The 18,688-nt window shown below is 37.2% G+C and overlaps 3 protein-coding genes across 4 annotated transcripts in view; 1 reads left to right on the top strand and 2 right to left on the bottom strand.

Annotated features, from left to right (window-relative positions):
* The first annotated feature begins 794 nt into the window (after positions 1-794).
* Positions 795-5,847, top strand: LOC107562876 (probable histone deacetylase 1-B). 2 transcript variants are annotated; one of them, XM_016247621.1, is made up of 14 exons: positions 795-939; positions 1,684-1,796; positions 1,875-1,992; positions 2,148-2,222; positions 2,307-2,445; positions 2,920-3,061; positions 3,142-3,234; positions 3,338-3,446; positions 3,528-3,668; positions 3,755-3,863; positions 4,169-4,296; positions 4,479-4,625; positions 4,774-4,822; positions 5,696-5,847. In XM_016247621.1, the coding sequence occupies exons 1-14, from the start codon at positions 888-890 to the stop codon at positions 5,721-5,723; spliced, it is 1,443 nt and encodes a 480-aa protein (XP_016103107.1). In that variant the 5' UTR covers positions 795-887; the 3' UTR covers positions 5,724-5,847. The 2 variants fall into 2 exon arrangements, with proteins under 2 accessions (XP_016103107.1, XP_016103106.1); XM_016247620.1 differs by having other exon boundaries at positions 4,479-4,637.
* A 1,446-nt stretch (positions 5,848-7,293) lies between these two features.
* eif3i (eukaryotic translation initiation factor 3, subunit I) lies at positions 7,294-13,656 on the bottom strand. The gene is made up of 11 exons (XM_016247618.1): positions 13,482-13,656; positions 13,107-13,199; positions 12,941-13,028; positions 12,422-12,487; positions 9,624-9,773; positions 9,412-9,539; positions 8,264-8,374; positions 8,088-8,177; positions 7,924-7,997; positions 7,690-7,782; positions 7,294-7,571 (listed from the first exon to the last, which is right to left on the bottom strand). The coding sequence occupies exons 1-11, from the start codon at positions 13,482-13,484 to the stop codon at positions 7,490-7,492; spliced, it is 978 nt and encodes a 325-aa protein (XP_016103104.1). The 5' UTR covers positions 13,485-13,656; the 3' UTR covers positions 7,294-7,489.
* A 1,206-nt stretch (positions 13,657-14,862) lies between these two features.
* Positions 14,863-18,688, bottom strand: part of txlna (taxilin alpha) — a gene marked incomplete at its 5' end in the record, with an annotated part of 10,411 nt that continues 6,585 nt past the window's right edge. Inside the window, one exon of the mRNA XM_016247615.1 lies at positions 14,863-15,899. Coding sequence (XP_016103101.1) covers positions 15,803-15,899 — 97 coding nt within the window. The remainder of the gene's footprint in view (positions 15,900-18,688) is intronic.

The raw sequence follows: 18,688 nt of genomic DNA, 5'->3' as shown, positions 1-18,688 counted from the left end.
TTGAACTGGATCATCGAAGGTCAGAAGCAAAGACATTGGTTAATAGAATGGGATTAAATACATAAAGCATATTTGTGTTGTTTAACATTTAATTATTGCAGGTTTGCGTCATATTCTGAGTTGCATTATTTTTATTCATTTTGAGGAATAAGGTTTTTTTTGTGTGTGAGTGAGATGAATTAATGCATATTCATATTTATTTCAGAACTACAGTAACATCTTCTGATTTCTCTCAACATGGGGACAGGAGAGCTGTCAATCAATAAATTGAAAAATGAAGTAACTTGCGTTACTTATTTGAAAAAGTAACTCAGATATTCTCTTGTAAATGAAAAAAGTAATGCGTTACTTTACTAGGTACTTGAAAAAAGTAATCTGATTACGTAACTCGCGTTACTTGTACTGCGTTACCCACAACACTGTCTTTAGAAGACATTACTGCCTATAGTTTTCATCGTGTAATCAGTAACAGAGTACAGAGCACTGCTGGTAGTGGGAGACCATTTCTATCAGTTATTATCACTGTCGAGAAAAAAAGGCTTTGAGTAGGCTACTTACATTATTAATTTCTGTTTATGAGTTAATGACGAGGTAATAAAAATCATAAGTAGACTATCAAAAGTATTTGTTTTTTCGTGATTGTTTTATTTTCGGTCTATATGTAGCCTATATTGGCGGACGTTTAAACAGCTGTGAAGTAAATAGAACTAAACCTAAATACTTGATTAAGACAGCAAGATAAATGATTGGCGGAGACACGCAGTAGCAACGCCCTCTTTGATGAACTCTGAGCTGTGATTGGCTCAAAGCTCCCCGAGACAAGTTGCTATTGAAGTTCCTCAGTGTGCAGAAAGCCCGGTAGGCGCAGGCTGTAATTGGAGGGTAAAATGGCGCTGAGTTCTCAAGGAACAAAGAAGAAAGTTTGCTATTATTATGACGGTAAGAATGGCATTTTTACCGGCGTTATATCGAGCTGTTATTGTCAGAGAAATGAAACGCAGGGTCTGCTTCGGATAAATTCCGCATAACGCTTAAGTTCCTGAGTGCAGCCTAATTGTTAGCCGGGTTTAGCCGCACGCGCTAATGCTAGTGTTAGCTTAGCTGCTCTTCTTATTCGCTGTTAGCATCAAGACCACAGCATGGAGTTAACACCAGCACAATTCACACACTTTTTTTTTTGCAAGTGCAGTATATCTGCGTACACTTTACCACGAGTATTGTTTATCTCCCGCATGTATCGTCGATCAAATTAGCTTCACATTATGGACCGTAAGAGTTGGGATGAATTGAGCTCGCCGCTTTTATTCATGTCTTCAGTGCTAGTATCACTTCGAGCGTGTCTGAATGAAGCTCTACTTTATATCGCGGGTTGTTTCTGTCTCTTGCCCCTGCTTCTTGCTCTCATCTGCCCTTATAATCACGGATGAACAGCGTGTTGTGGTTTACGGTGTTTTAATGATCAATTTGAACCATGCAGCTGGCTTTGTGTCTAGTTCAAGGCCTGTTGCAAAAATTGATTGGTCCATAAACTCAGCAATAATTCAGATTTTTTTTTTAGTTTCACAAAGTTTTTATAATTCATCTTGAAGTGTCTCTCTCTAATGACATTCTGTATAATTTCTATTTTTGTTAATATATATATATTTTTGTATTTATTAATATAATTTTTTCCTCCTTTCCCAGGGGATGTTGGGAATTACTACTATGGCCAGGGTCATCCCATGAAACCCCACAGAATCCGCATGACCCACAACCTCCTGCTCAACTATGGGCTGTATAGGAAAATGGAAATTTATGTAAGCGAAATTAATCATTATTTTTTTATATTTTATGTATTTAGCTAAGCCGATTTCTTCACTTGTTTGCATGTTTAGCGGCCTCATAAAGCCAATGCTGAAGAAATGACCAAGTATCACAGTGACGATTACATCAAGTTCCTCTTTTCCATCCGCCCAGACAACATGTCTGAGTACAGCAAGCAGATGCAGAGATGTAAGTTGACGCTTTTTTTCCCCTTTGCTCAAGATGTTCAAATATGAGGTCTTAAAAAAGAGTGCAGTAAAATTGAACTGTGATGCAAGTTGCTTTACTTTGGACTTGTTTCCGTGTTTTGAATGTACAGTGAACATGTTTTATTGTCTCTGCAGTTAACGTAGGGGAGGATTGTCCTGTCTTTGACGGCTTATTTGAGTTCTGTCAGCTCTCAACAGGTGGATCTGTTGGTAAGTGTATTTTAGTGTATTTAATAAAGATTACAGAATCTTCTTACGGTTTGGTACAGTTAAATGTTTTTTAATAATTTTCAGCTGGGGCTGTGAAACTCAACAAACAGCAGACAGACATTGCCATTAATTGGGCAGGAGGCCTTCATCATGCCAAGAAATCTGAGGCATCTGGATTCTGCTATGTCAACGACATCGTACTCGCCATTCTGGAGCTGCTCAAGTATGCCCTTTAACTAAACGACAACAAAAAAACACTACAGATAAAAATACTTTTATTAATTTGTTGTTATTTATACACGCACTACCAGTCAAAAGTTTGGGATAATTCATGTTTTTGAAATAAGTCTCTTATGCTCACCAGAGCTACATTTATTTGATCAAAAATACAGTAAAACCGTAATGTGTTAATGTAATTTATTCTTTGATGCAAAGCTTATTTTTATTTTTTTCCTTCAAATTTTCTAATGGTAGTGTATCATGGTTTCCACAAAAAAATTAAGCAGCAAAAGCGTTTTTCAACATTAGTAGGAAGTGTTTAATTTTAACCATTACAACATTGTAATTATTCAAGCTTTTTACCGGGAATGTCTATATTTCATAAAATCAATCAATGAGCTCTTAAAGAAACATTTGTGATTACTTAAAAAAACACACACTTTGACTTTTTAACTGAAGGCCTCATAAATCTTTTTAGGTACCATCAAAGAGTGCTTTACATCGACATTGACATTCATCACGGGGATGGAGTTGAGGAAGCTTTCTACACAACAGACCGTGTCATGACTGTGTCCTTCCACAAGTATGGAGAGTATTTCCCTGGTACTGGAGACCTCCGAGTAAGTACTTGCAAGTTAAATAAATACTTTTTTGGTTAAAAAGGAGCTTGAAGCTTAGCTTAGTTTTGTTTTTTTTGCAGGATATTGGTGCAGGGAAGGGAAAATACTATGCAGTGAATTACCCACTGAGAGATGGTATAGATGATGAGTCATATGAAGCCATATTCAAACCTGTAAGTCTGTAAACTTACCCAAGTGTAAAAAAGTCAAAACGTGTTTCTTAAATTGCAGTGAAATTTGAGTCTTGAAAATCTCCTGTTTCTGAATGTCCTGCAGATCATGGCCAAAGTGATGGAGATGTACCAGCCCAGTGCTGTGGTGCTCCAGTGTGGCGCTGACTCTCTGTCTGGAGATAGATTGGGCTGCTTTAACCTCACCATCAAAGGTATCAAACATAATCAAACCACTTAAGCATCTCTAAAGTGAATGGTATTTGTGTCTAACCAAATCCTTGTGTGTCTCTCAGGTCATGCTAAGTGTGTGGAGTACATGAAGAGCTTTAACCTGCCCCTGCTCATGCTGGGAGGTGGAGGCTACACCATCAGGAACGTGGCCCGCTGCTGGACCTATGAGACGGCTGTAGCGCTGGACAGCACTATTCCCAACGGTGAGACACTCTGATTTTGTTCGATTATCACATGTTTTGTTCTCTCCATGGTGAACACCATTTAACTTGTTGTTTTGTTCCATCAGAGCTCCCGTACAATGACTACTTTGAGTATTTTGGACCTGATTTCAAGCTTCACATTAGCCCCTCCAACATGACCAATCAGAATACAAATGACTATCTTGAAAAGATCAAGTAAGTGTCATGAAGGGCCACACATGTTTCATTCAAAATAACTTGAATCATCAATGGAAATATGATGGCACATCTGTTTTTAAACCATGTGTGAATGTAGATTGGAGTGGGTTTGTAAATATTGGATTCGATGGGATTTAATTTTGCTCACATTACAAAAAAACAACCAAGTTTACTCTGAAATGCTAATTTTAACATGTAAAAAGTTAGTTTTGTACCTTTGCAGGGTGTACATTGAAATGGTTTGATATTTCTCTCCTCTAAATATTTTGTATCTGTCTCCTTTCTATTTTTTTTCTATACAGACAGCGTCTGTTTGAGAATCTGCGGATGTTGCCTCATGCCCCAGGGGTTCAGATGCAGGCGATCCCAGAGGATGCTGTTCAGGAAGACAGCGGAGATGAGGAGGACGACCCTGACAAACGCATCTCCAGTGAGTGCCACCTTTATTCACTTGTTGGCAGCTTTTTCTTTAATTGTATACTCCCAAACATTGAAACACCTTGACTTGTCGTTGTGGACCCTTTTAATGCTTACTGATACGGACACATATACGTTTAGTTTGAGATCTGAGTTCTGCAGAGCATGAATGTTTGTTGTTTTTCTCATCTATAGTCCGTGCCCATGACAAGCGGATAGCCTGCGATGAGGAGTTCTCGGACTCCGAGGACGAAGGACAGGGCGGCCGGAGAAATGCAGCGAATTACAAAAAGCCTAAGCGAGTGAAGACTGAAGAAGAGAAGGATGGAGAAGAGAAGAAAGGTGAGCCAACAGGTACAGTCAGTTTCTTTCACTTCAGTTAAACTTCTGTGAGAATGCATTGGGCTGATTGTTCACAAATTGTATAAAAGCACAGTATTATAGTTAAGAGAAGTGAGATTGAAACATTGTCCCTCTCATTTGATACCAGATGTTAAAGAAGAAGAGAAAGCTTCAGAAGAAAAAATGGACACAAAGGGGTAAGTTCTGTCACATCATGGATTATGAGAGATACACTAAAAACGGAGAATAAGACTTGGACTATGCGCATAAACCTTACGCGTGGTATACAAACGAACATGGACCAATACATTTATTAATCTGTGTTAATGTTAGTTAAGAAAAAGACAATTGTTCAGTGTTTGTTAATGTTTATGTTGCTGTTACGTGACGTAGCGGTGTCTGACTAGGGGCGAGACACGGGCTGATGACGTCATCGTTTCAGAAAATCTAGGGATTCGCTGTCCACACGAAAACACAAGGGCGACGTTTTCAGATTTATCCTCTCTGGGACCCTGTTTAAAAAAATAGCGGTTTCACTCTCCCAAAACGCCGGATCCGTGTGGACTAACGTCTATACGATATAAAGTGTATGCGTATACAGCTAAACGCGTCTCCGTGTGGACGGGGCCTAAATGGAATGCTGTTCTTTTGAATGTTCTATTCAAAGCATTCTGAAAAAAAAATATTTAATGGTTTCCACAGAAATATGAAATGGCACAACTGCTTTTAACATTGATGATAAATATTTCTTGAGCAACAAATCAGCTCTGAAGACTGCCGTAATGATGCTGAAAAAGTTTTGCCATCACAGGAATAAATACATTTTAAATATATTCAAATTGATACGTCTTTGTTGTAGTAATACTGTTTTTACTCTCTTTTTGATCAAATAAGTGTAGCTTGGTGAGCATGAGACTTTCAAAACACCAAATCTCACCAACACCAATGTTTTTAACCGTACTGTATATTGCAGTGTTTATTAGCTTGTTAAAATTTGCATAGAATTTATCCCTGATTTCCTTGAATGTTCATGACACTTCAACTATATGTATATTTGTTTTCATTTACAGGCCAAAAGAAGAGCTAAAAACAGTCTGAGGAAAGGACATGTGGTCCTCACGGATGCATGAACTTGTCAAATGTCAAACCCACATTCACATGCTAGATGTTAGCTCTAGTCCTGAGCTAAGGACTGTAAATTATTTTGTAAAACTCGTTTTACTATTTGTAATCTAATGAAGCGGTATAAAAGTTTTTACATTTTCAAGTGTGAAATGACAGATGTTTCGTTCTTTTCTTGAAACCATGTTTGTTTGCCTCCCACCTTCGATCCTTTGTTAACTGTTTACTGACGTTAGCACCTGAAACAGGACCAGAGATAGCACATATCTTTTCTCTCCCATCATGGGAAGCTCTCCCCTTGAATTTGTTTTAAATCATGGATTGACACACTTATTGGCCGCTCTTATTTAGTTTTCTCTGCGGATGCTGTTTGGGTATGGTATCCTTTACCTCGTTTTTAAGGGTTAAATGTTTGTTTTTATTAAGATGTCTGTTTTGCTGGCTCTGTATTGAACTTTCCCCTGGCTGGTGGGGCATGGCAAAGGCTTGCTGTATTGCTGTTAGATTCCAGATTATTTTCTGTTGTGGTTACGCTAGCACGTCAGTCACACGGCTGACCAGATATAGCCGTTTGGAGTTCCAGAGTTCAGTGGTTGTGAAATGTCCTTATAACAATGACTTTGGTAAATAAAGAAAAAATTTGACTTTTTGTGGATTTCATTAATCTTGCACAAACACAATTTTATGTTCACAGATTTCCTAGCAGTAAATTTATAGTATGCGCTATTATCAGTGGCTAAATTAGGTTGTATGTATGCAAGTGAAACTCTTCAAACACTGGTAACACTTTACACTTAGTCTTGAGTTCGTTTGCACTGGTTAGTGCAGTAGGTATAACAGCATTTGAACTTCTACTGTACAAAATAATTGTATCAAGATGAAGAAATGCTGTTTAAAAATTGTTCCCCACATGTGTGTGTGTATATATATATGCATATAAACACTTTTCTAAATTTTACATAGAATTTAGAAAAGTCCAAATAAGCAGATCTTTATCAGAAAAAGTTTAAAGTTTTTTTTCCCCCCACACTTGTTCAATGAACTATAAACTATTGCACCTGTGAAACAGTCCTTCAGTGGCAGGCAGTTATAATGTTATGTTAAAGAGACCTTTCTACTGACTGAAAAACAAGAAAAAGGTCCAGGGCTCCTCATCTCCTGTGTGATCATGCCATAGTCTTGCTGCAAGGAGGCATGAGGACCGCAGATGTGGCCAGAGCAAACAAACTGCAGTGTCTGTAATGTAAGATGCCTAAGACAAGTGCTACAGGGAGACAACTGATCATCCTTGCAGTGGAAAACCACATGTAACCAAAAGGCATGCAAGAAGAGTGAAGCAGCATCTCACTGCAAGAACTAGCAAATCGCAGCATTTTAATTTTTGGATGAAATATCCCTTTAATGCGTGTAATATCATAACCTAGATTAATTGTAGGAAAAAAATACTTTAAAAACAACTTGTATTAGTTAAACCAAGCACATCCATTTGAGTATTTCTACAGTGAGGGCACCAATATGTAAAAAGACAAGCAGTAACAAAACAGGCCACTTTATCTCAAACCCAGTTTATTCAGAATGTTCCATTCATTAAATATATATATTGGATCAAATGCTTTAAATGCAATATTTGTATGAAGGTGACCGTATGAAACACAATCTCCATGTTCATCCTTGTGAAGTTGATCAGGTGTTACTTGTGGTGATCTGTCCTGGATGTCGGGAATGTTGACGATCACTGGTTATTACGCCTCGAGCTCAAAATCAAAATAGTGGGGGTCAAAGTAATGAATTCTGACGTAACCATCCTCTCCTCCACTGCTGTAACTGTGAGTGCAAAAGAGTGTGATGGTTAATGAAATTATGAAGGACAAATATAGAAAATTTTTACATGACTGATAAATCAAAGTAAATGTTATAAGAAAATCTAAATCCAGGAACTCACCTTTTCCCATCTGGGTGAAAGGCCACGCAGTTAATGGGGCCAAAGTGTCCCTTCACACGGCCAAACTCCTCTTCATAAGCTGCATGGAAAAACCTAGAAGAGTGTGGCAATTCTGGATAAGGATTATTTTCCCTTCATATCAATGCATTTTCAAGATTTTAAATTGCCATTACTTTACCAGGCCTGCAAATGACATTTTCCACGCGTGTGTGAATCACAGTTGAACACACTAACCTGGCCTCGAATTTACCGATCCTAGTAGAGGTGGTTGTGACTTCCATGGCCTCCTGACCACCTCCCATCACCACCTGAGCAACACAGTTTGCTTGCAGTTACACAAATAACACATTAACTGAAGTTCAGCATGGGAGACACAATAGTAGATTTCCAAGACGTACATGATCCATGATGGGTGAGATAGCAGCGGAGTTAACAGGTCGCTCTGTCTTGAAGGTTTTGATGTGCTCGAGGCTTGTGGAGTCAAACAGCTGCACAATGAATGAAGCGGTATGCGAGTCAGACTAACCCAGCATTATTCCTGACACAGTTTACCATTCGCTTTTTCGACACAAACCTTGGCAGTGCAGTCTTTGGAGGCACTGATGAGCATCGTGAGATCCACAGACGACTGGATGTCGTTGATCTGTTTGGTGTGTTCCTTTGCAGTCTTCAAAATCTCCCCTGACTGAAAAAAATCACACATTAGACAACCAACGTCTCTTAAATCTGTAAGATTTGTAATGTTTTTGAAGACTCTTCTAAGGCTGCATTTATTTGATCGAAAATACAGTAAAAACAGTAATGCTGTAAAACATTACAATTTTAAATGACTGTTTTCTTTTTTAATATAATTTAAATTTATTCCTGTGATGCAAAGCTGAATTTTCAGCATCATTACTCCAGTTTTCAGTGTCACATGATCCTTCAGAAATCATTCAAATATGCTGATTTGCTCGCCACAATATCAACACTGACCACCACAAATAGATTTGCCAAAAGGCTTTGAGTTCGTTAAATAAACATGACCACTGTTTCAAAATCAAAACGTGGCACAGGTGATTTTATATGAATGTATCTTTTTTTGAAGGGAACCGATTGTCTTCAGAAAAGTTTTGATATAATTTATTTAATCTTTCCTATAATGCCTGATAAAGTAGCATTCATGAGCCCAGAGCTGCTATGATTACAGCCGTTACTGGGGAAACCGCTATCTCTGCCGCTCCAAAAGCGCCTCCTGCTGGCAGAAAATGAATTTGCTCTTTCAATAAGCCCGTCTGCTGTTTTATATTTAAATTATATACATATATATTTCCCCCAGGGGAAGTGCTGCCACACATTGAGTGTAAGTCTGTTAAGTTAAGTTATCATGTTGAAAACAGTTGTTCTGCATAATAATTTAATAATAATTTATGCATTTAGCAGAAGCTTTTATCCTAAGCAACTTACAGTGCATTCAGGCTATACATTTTTTACCAGTATGTGTGTTCCCTGGGAATTTAACCCATGACCTTTTGCGCTGCTAACACAATGCTTTACCACTAAGCCACAGTGGTATACACAATATAATATTATATGATGAATAAAAAGAATACAAATGTACAGTCACTTTTGGTCAATTTAATGCATCCTTGCTGAATTAATTATATATATATATATATATATTTTTTACTCTTATTGACCCCAATATTGATTGGTCATGTAAGAGAAACAAAAGGCACAAACCTTAGCACTGTACTGGTTAATTTCTCCATTCTCATGACCGGCAATCACAAACTCTCCCAGCGGACCCCACACAGCGCTGGTGATCTTTGACTCATTGCACGGCACAGACTGATATGGCTGGTTGTCCTCTGTGGGAAAGAAATGCAATATTAAATACCTTTGCCAGGAAGCATCACCAATATTGCTCTAATCACAAGTGGTCAAACACTAACCGATTTGTTGGGGGTCTCGCAGGTCAAAATAGTTGAGAAAGCACTGGTAGCCCATCTGCTTGTCTGTGGAAAACATGATGATGTTCCCACTGAAGTCAAAGCCACACGTCCTCACCGCCGAGCTCGTCTCCAGCAGAGCCAGCTGCTTTCCTGAGGAAGTCAACACACAAACTTCATTCAACAAGACTAAAGGTGTGTGTTTGACATTTTGGAAAATGCTGCTTGTTGACTGATATTAAATATTAGGGTTTTTTTTAGTGGTTTGTGAAATAAAGCTCAACTTACAACACTGGACAAATAGAATAAAGACATGACGCTTTTCTTTGAGATAATAAATAAATATATATATATATATATATATATATATATATAGTTTTGTAAGGCTTTACATTTAATGTACAGGTGTTTTTTTTACTGTGGGGATTGTATAAAAAATTGAAAAATATTAATATTTTTTTAAGTATTCATATTTTTAAAACAATATGCTGGTGGTGTGACTGTCTGGAGATGGTAAAAAAAAAAAGGGGTGAAATTGAGAAAATGTAGAATTATTAAAATATTTTTAAAACAATATGCAGGTGGTGTGACTGTCTGGAGATTGTAAAAATTAAAAAAAGGCTGAAATTACTGAGAAAATTAAGTTTACACTTTATTAATAATAGTACTAATAATAATAAGCCTCTGTGATTTAAATGTAAGATATTAATATTACACAAACAGTATGCAGACATATGACTGTCTGGAGATTGTAAAAAATTAAAAGGCTTAAATTGAGGAAATTAAAAATGGTTTGACTATTATTATTATTATTATTATTAACAACAATATGTAGATGTTGTGACCATCTGGGGATTGTCAAAAAAATAAAAGGCTGAAGTTACTGAGAAAATTAAGAAAAGTTCAATTATTATTATGTATTATTAAAAAAATTGACAATTTTAAAATATGACCCATGCTGGCAAAATGAGAAAAAAAGGGGAGAAATTGAGAAAATGTAGAATTATTATAATATTTTTAAAACAATATGCAGGTGGTGTGACTGTCTGGAGATTGTAAAAATTAAAAAAAGGCTGAAATTACTGAGAAAATTAAGTTTACACTTTATTAATAATAGTACTAATAATAATAAGCCTCTGTGATTTAAATGTAAGATATTAATATTACACAAACAGTATGCAGACATATGACTGTCTGGAGATAGTAAAAAATTAAAAGGCTTAAATTGAGGAAATTAAAAATGGTTTGACTATTATTATTATTATTATTATTAACAACAATATGTAGATGTTGTGACCATCTGGGGATTGTCAAAAAAATAAAAGGCTGAAGTTACTGAGAAAATTAAGAAAAGTTCAATTATTATTATGTATTATTAAAAAAAATTGACAATTTTAAAATATGACCCATGCTGGCAAAATGAGTCAGAATGAGCAATTTTTCAAAAATGAAGGTTTTTTTTACATTTTCACATTCTCCATTAAAAGACCTTCAGAATGATGTATGATGTCTTGAGCTAAACCTGTCTGACGATAGTCAAGAGTCAGCAAAGTCAAGGTTGAGAAAAATCCAGTTCAAGTTTTCGGAAGGTTCCAAAGCAAAATCACCTGCAACGTTGCATCTTTTCCTCCACTTCTTTTCTTAATAATAATCATTTCTATACTAATAATCACAATATAGCAATTTTTTTATTTGATCTCTGTTATTATAAATAAGAACAGATGCAAAAACACAGTAGAATATAAGAAAAAAAAAACAAATAGCACATAACCTTTTTCATTTTACGTCTAAACAAAACAGAACAGAGAGGTATTTGTGTATGTGATACTGCACTAAACTGCCAACCTGTCTCACAGTCCCAGAGCCTGCAGCTGTTATCAGCAGTATTATTAACAACAATATGTAGATGTTGTGACCATCTGGGGATTGTCAAAAAAATAAAAGGCTGAAGTTACTGAGAAAATTAAGAAAAGTTCAATTATTATTATGTATTATTAAAAAAATTGACAATTTTAAAATATGACCCATGCTGGCAAAATGAGTTTTTTACATTTTCACATTCTCCATTAAAAGACCTTCAGAATGATGTATGATGTCTTGAGCTAAACCTGTCTGACGATAGTCAAGAGTCAGCAAAGTCAAGGTTGAGAAAAATCCAGTTCAAGTTTTCGGAAGGTTCCAAAGCAAAATCACCTGCAACGTTGCATCTTTTCCTCCACTTCTTTTCTTAATAATAATCATTTCTATACTAATAATCACAATATAGCAATTTTTTTATTTGATCTCTGTTATTATAAATAAGAACAGATGCAAAAACACAGTAGAATATAAGAAAAAAAACTAATAGCACATAACCTTTTTCATTTTACGTCTAAACAAAAGCATTCAAGAAAAACAAGTAATCAAATGTAAAAATCCCTTTAGTGTGTTCATGAAAAATAAATACGATTTTTAAAACTACAAAAGCAGTTCAATCAAGAGCAGCAAGTGATTCAAAATTAGACCGTGCGCATTCGGACTCATTTTGCCAGCACGGGTCACAAATGTTTGATTGCAAAGAAGAACGGTATGCTACTGAAGTTTTATTTTAAAATACTAATATCTCAAATATATTTAACATTCAAACTAAAAAAAACATCAATACGTTTCAATTCTTGACAAAATTCAAATTGGTTTCAATAATCAGCACTTGCAGTTTGATTTAAAATGTTAATAAACGTATCCCTTTGTTGGAATCTCTGTCATGTGTCAAGAAAGGAACAGAGGTATTTGTGTATGTGATACTGCACTAAACTGCCAACCTGTCTCACAGTCCCAGAGCCTGCAGCTGTTATCAGCAGATCCTGTCAATACGTTCTTAGTGTCCCCTTTGCAACATGTTAAGAACAACTTTTCCAAAAACAAATGACTAAAGAGTGCAGGTGAAACATTCACCTATACCCAAATTGATTTAGTAAACGAACAACTTAATGAGATTTAGCATTGCTCCACCAGTCCAGAAGATCTTTTAGAAAGGATACAGTCAGCATCCACACACCAGACGGCACCTGTGTGTCCAGTGTAAGTGCCGAGCCTTTCTCCATTGACAGAGTACCACACATTCTCACAGTCCCAGAGCCTGCAGCTGTTATCAGCAGATCCCGTCAATACGTTCTTAGTGTCCCCTTTGCAACATGTTAAGAACAACTTTTCCAAAAACAAATGACTAAAGAAGAGTGCAGGTCAAACATTCACCTATACCCAAATTGATTTAGTAAACGAACAACTTAATGAGATTTAGCATTGCTCCACCAGTCCAGAAGATCTTTTAGAAAGGATACAGTCAGCATCCACACACCAGACGGCACCTGTGTGTCCAGTGTAAGTGCCGAGCCTTTCTCCATTGACAGAGTACCACACATTCGCAATCTATGATGACAAAATACATGTGAAACATAACAACAAAAAACAAGACTGGGATGTTTTCCTGTGTAGTTGATCACTTACTGGATCCTTGGCCACTGAGAACAAGAGATCTCCTTCTCTGTTGTATTTGATCTGGGTGATGGACCTCTCATGGCCCTGCAGGAGAATGGGTTTCTATGCCAAACATGAAGCACGAGTGCGTTAAAGCTCATTTAACACACGACAAGCGACTGTGTCAGTTACACAAGACTGGATGCATTGCTGGAAGTGTTCCTGCTCTTCCTCGTATTGTCTCAATACAGTCACTGGTGTCCTGTTACAATCATATGAAGGACCTAGTATTTCGCCAAATTTGAAACTTAGCATCTGTTAACTAATCAAAACCAGCGGTCAACAGACTTCCGGTGTGTGTGCAAGTCATTTAATAGCTCAGAAAATACATAGAACTAGGCTTACCATTATCTCCCGCTTTGTATCGACAGAATATAACAGAAATTATATTTAAACCTGCCGTAGGAATAATAAAAAAAAATAGACGGTACGCGGTACGCGTGCTCAACTTCGCCCGGTTACCAACGGAAAGGACGGATTTCACTTCCGGTACAGACAAAAACAGGTCCCCGCTGAACAATAAACAATTCTAACGGCCCGGTCTTTAATAACAACAAAATAACACGGTACATTTAATATCTTCAGTTTTACAACCGAGAACACAACCAACATCTCATTTGTATTAGAATGGCCGGTAAATGAAAGGTTTATTGTTTTGTTCTATTATTATGCCCCTCGAACATTGAGTGCGGTTAAATCGAGTTCAAACATTGAGCATTACTAATACAAAAATACCATGCATATATACTTACTAATTTAATACTTAATTTACACAATATAAACGTTTAGTTTTTCTATTTTAAAGTTTTGTTTCTCAACCATGCAGGCAAAGTTATTAGTTTACGTTATCATCAGTTTATCAACAATGAAAACATAAATCACATTTTAATGTTCTTAGTATTTTAATTGGCAAATAAACGTATACAGGTTGTGAGGGGAAATCGAGAAACATCTTTGGTACATTCATGGGAATGTCAAATTTGAATGGCCAGCAAATAAAATCAAATACCAGTTGACAAACATTTTGAAACAGAAAATCGAAACCTGTGCAGAAACCTTGACTGACTGGAATGAAATATGGAAGGATTTACATGGTCCACGGATGACTTGATGCACTTTACACTCAACACTTTACCAGTACTGAAGGGGCACAACAATACTTTGTCAAAGGTATTGGAGGGAAACAATTCAAGAGTGCTGAAATTGACTGACATCTCAAAACTAAGTCACTTTGTGTGGAACGTACATTCATTTCACAGAGCTAGACAGAGCTAGAATTGCATAGAGTGTACTTGAATCTTCCTGTTTAATCTGATGAAACTGGGCTTTCTTTTTTTTACATTTTGAATAACACATCAAGTAAGACACAAACAACCATGTGATCAGTATCTAATGGCCAGCAAATAAAATCAAATACCAGTTGACAAACATTTTGAAACAGAAAATCGAAACCTGTGCAGAAACCTTGACTGACTGGAATGAAATATGGAAGGATTTACATGGTCCACGGATGACTTGATGCACTTTACACTCAACACTTTACCAGTACTGAAGGGGCACAACAATACTTTGTCAAAGGTATTGGAGGGAAACAATTCAAGAGTGCTGAAATTGACTGACATCTCAAAACTAAGTCACTTTGTGTGGAACGTACATTCATTTCACAGAGCTAGACAAAGCTAGAATTGCATAGAGTGTACTTGAATCTTCCTGTTTAATCTGGGCTTTCTTTTTTTACATTTTGAATAACACATCAAGTAAGACACAAACAACCATGTGATCAGTATCTAAAAAAAAAACTGTCCAAACTGAAATCACACACTGAAACATTCAAGAGCACATTGCTAATTACAAGTTAATGGAATTGGGTTAAAGGAATGTATCTATAACGGTGGATATATAAACTTATCAAAGAAGCTAGTGGTGCTCTAAGATGGTGTAAACTAAAAGATACATGTGACAAATTCAAGTGCTGTGCAAAAGCATTTAAAAAATCTAGGCTCAGATTACATGAACCTTAACCTCAAAAAACAATGTTAGTCTTAACTGTACGCCTACAATTCTAAACTCTGAGTAGTGAAGATGAATAACAAATCATACATTCTTTGTTTGGTGCAAACTAGGATTTGTGGGATTTAAACCGAAGAAAGAGGGCGGCTGGAAAGTGTACAAGCAAATTTGACCTGGTACAACAACTTAAGGCGAGAAATTAAATAAAAACACCCAAAGAAATAGTATCACCTAACTGCTGTTTCACGGCAAAGAATTTTTCACCGATTTCAGCAATCCACCTGTTAAGATTCTTTACGTTTTTATTCAGCCAAACTGAAAAGAGACAAGCATTTAGTGGACAAACACTGAGCATTCCGACACAGCAGCAACATCTATGCCCCTCTAAACGCAAATATGGGATTTTCTCGGGAATAGGGTGGGATAAAGCAAGCCACATAAAAACCAAAGAATATAAACGCAGCATAGGAATCATGTTGAAGGCACAATCTTCCCTGACACAATGAAACCCCCCCACCCCAGGAGCAGCCAAGTCAGCGGTTCCGTTGTGGACACAGATGCAGAAAACAACAGAGGCTGACTGCCGACAGAGGGTCGGGGGTCGGGTAGAGGCGGGAAGGATTGTGTGTGTCCTGGCCGCCCAGAAACAGCAAGACTCAATCCTGGGCTGAGCAAACCTCTCTGTGAGTTTCGGCCTCTAGTTCTGGAGCGCAGTGGCACGCCGGGCTACAAGCGGTCTGTGGAGTCTCTGGGTTGTTCTGATGGACAGGGCTGCCCTCCTCCGAGTCTGTGGCTTCTGATGGTGACCCCGTCTCTGTTTCTGGCTTACTCTCAATGCCTGTGGAGACACCCTGAACCTTCTTACTCAGCTCGTTGCGTTCCATCTGTAACGCACGACAGAGCTTTTCCAGTCGCTGGACCTTCACTTGCAGGCTTTCGAACTCCTTGTCTCGTAGTGTTTTCTACAGTGGACACAGAGAGAAATGACATAAAACTAAGATATTCAGCTGGTGTAACAAAGCTTTAACTGACAAATACAAGAGATTTGAGTACAACAATCACCTCCTCTGCCATTTCCAGCAGGGCTTTGTTACTACTTTCCCATCGTGATCTGTACATGGTGGTTTCCTTCTCCAGCTTCTTAATCTTCTTTGTCATCTGCGGCACAATACAAATACAGATTAAATCACCTTCACATACAGGCTTTAGAGATTTAGGTTTCATGTTGTGAAATATGTAACAACGCCCAAGATCTATGCATGTATACAGGCCTTGAAGTCCACATGAATCCACAGCATCCAATAATTATTAAACAGTCATTTACCTTTTCCATCTCTTGTTTGAATGTTGTGAACACCTCGTTGCTTTTGGAAAGTGTGTTTTGAAACTCTTCAAACTTCTCCGTGTACAATGAGAGCTGTAAAAGACAAAAAATAAATTTTAGCCTCAGATTAACTTAAGATAAACACATGAAAAGTTAACACATTTTTCTAATTGCCGCTTGACTGTGTAAAAAACAACGCTAGGGAGTTCTGGGTAGTTGGTAGATCCCGCATTCAACGTAAATATACACTACTTTTCAAAAGTTTCGGGTTAGTAAAATTTCTTAAAGGGATAGTTCACCCAAAAATTAAAATTCTGTCATTAATTACTCACCCTCATGTCGTTCCAAACCCGTAAGACCTTGGTTCATCTTCAGAACACAGATTAAGATATTTCTGATGAAATCCCAGAGCTTTCTGACCCTCCATAGACAGCAACGTAACTGACATGTTCAAGGCTCAGAAAGGTAGAAAGGACATCGTTAAAACGGTCCATGTGACATCAGTGGTTCAACCTTAATTTTATGAATCTACAAGAATAGTTTTTGTGCCCAAAGCAAACAAAAATAACGACTTTATTCAACAAACTCTTCTTTTCCATGTCAGTCTCAGCTGTACGTTCACGAGAGTATCAAGACGCATGTGTGTGGTGCTGCTAACGCAGGAGCCGCCGTTCTGACGTAGAACATGCATGCGCTGCACCTTTACAAGCAGAAGATGCACACTGTACATAAGTCTTCATAAACATGTCTGAAGATTTTGACAGAGAGGATGACTTGCAATTTTTTGCCCAGCCGTACTTATCTGAACCAGAATACAGACAATGAACTAAGAGAGATGGATGTCCTACGTCAGAACGGCGGCTCCTGCGTCAGCAGCACCACACACATGCATCGTGATACTCTCGTGAACGTACAGCGGGGACTGACACGGAAGAGAAGAATTTGTTGAATAAAGTCATTATCTTTGTTTGCTTTGTGCACAAAAAGTATTCTTGCAGATTCGTGAAATTAAGGTTGAACCACTGATGTCACATGGACTGCTTTAACGATGTCCTTTCTACCTTTCTGGGCCTTGAATGTGCTAGTTCCCTTGCTTTCTATGGAGGGTCAGAAAGCTCTCAGATTTCGTCAAATATATCTTAATTTGTGTTCTGAAAATGAACGAAAGTCTTACGGGTTTGGAACAACATGTGGGTGAGTAATGACAGCATTTTCATGTTTGGGTGAACTATCCCTTTAGTGTTTTTGAAAGAAGTCTATTTTGCTCACCAATGCTGGATTAATTTTACAAAAAATACAGTAATATGGTCAAATATTGTTACAATTTCAAAAGTACCATTTTCTATTTTAATACATTTTAAAATGTAACTTATTCCCGTGACGCAAAGCTGAATTTTCAGCATCATTACTCCAGTCTTCATCGTCACATGATTCTTCAGAAATCAAAGTCTAATATGTTGATTTGGTGCATTAGAAGAATTTCTTATTATCAATGTTAAAAACATTTGTGCGGTTTAATATTTTTGTGTAAACTGCGATACTTTTTTTCCAGTATTCTTTGATAAATAGAAAGTTCATTTATTTTTATATTTTTGTAAAATTATTGTTGTAAAATTATTATTTTTCTAACTAATAACTGGAGCTGTCCTATAGGTGTGTGATCTATTCTATGTTCCTCACCTGCTGTTTCAGATGGACTTCCTGCTGTTTCATGAGCTCATACATCCTCTGGGACTCAGCTGCCTCTTTCAGGAGCTGAAAAAGAAAGAAATGACAAACCACATAAATCTTAATTAGTGACTGGCAGCTCTTGCCCAGAGGGCATAACCACACTGGCAGATATATAGTGCAAGTCTCACAGTACAGTTATGGTACATTCATCTCCTCAATTAGCAAATATGTTTGTTTCTATAACTTCAGCTGACTGCATGTTTGCAGTACAGTGTTAAAAAACTCACAAAGTCTTTCTCCTTCTGATGCCGATCCTCCGAGCCCTTGAGCAGTGCCTGTGCCTGATGAAGCTTTGCATCTACCAGTTGTTGTTGCAGATCTTTCTGTTTGAACACCTTGTCAATATGCTAAGAGAAGAAAACTCTCTTAGGTACAGCGGCTCCAAAACAACACAAGTCATACTTAAAAATACATGTATATCATTGCATTATACAGTATAAAATATAAAACCAAGTGTCATCTGCAAACAAATTTTGCTACAAATTAT

The sequence above is a fragment of the Sinocyclocheilus grahami genome, unplaced genomic scaffold (assembly GCF_001515645.1).
Source record: "Sinocyclocheilus grahami isolate Dianchi unplaced genomic scaffold, SAMN03320097.WGS_v1.1 scaffold845.1, whole genome shotgun sequence".
NCBI classification, from domain to species: domain Eukaryota; kingdom Metazoa; phylum Chordata; class Actinopteri; order Cypriniformes; family Cyprinidae; genus Sinocyclocheilus; species Sinocyclocheilus grahami.
This window is presented reverse-complemented; position numbering and strand designations above follow the sequence as displayed.

What these genes read in the sequence shown, in the direction of transcription:
- LOC107562876 (XM_016247620.1), top strand. Translation starts at nt 888, where the DNA reads ATGGCGCTGAGTTCTCAAGGAACAAAGAAGAAAGTTTGCTATTATTAT. An exon ending in GCCATTCTGGAGCTGCTCAA is followed by an intron (nt 2,446 to 2,919) that starts GTATGCCCTTTA and finishes AAATCTTTTTAG; the next exon opens with GTACCATCAAAGAGTGCTTT. An exon ending in CTGGTACTGGAGACCTCCGA is followed by an intron (nt 3,062 to 3,141) that starts GTAAGTACTTGC and finishes TTTTTTTTGCAG; the next exon opens with GATATTGGTGCAGGGAAGGG.
- eif3i (XM_016247618.1), bottom strand. An exon ending in CTGGTGTGTGGATGCTGACT is followed by an intron (nt 12,488 to 12,940) that starts GTATCCTTTCTA and finishes CATGTTGCAAAG; the next exon opens with GGGACACTAAGAACGTATTG. An exon ending in ATCGGTAAATTCGAGGCCAG is followed by an intron (nt 7,783 to 7,923) that starts GTTAGTGTGTTC and finishes ACACTCTTCTAG; the next exon opens with GTTTTTCCATGCAGCTTATG.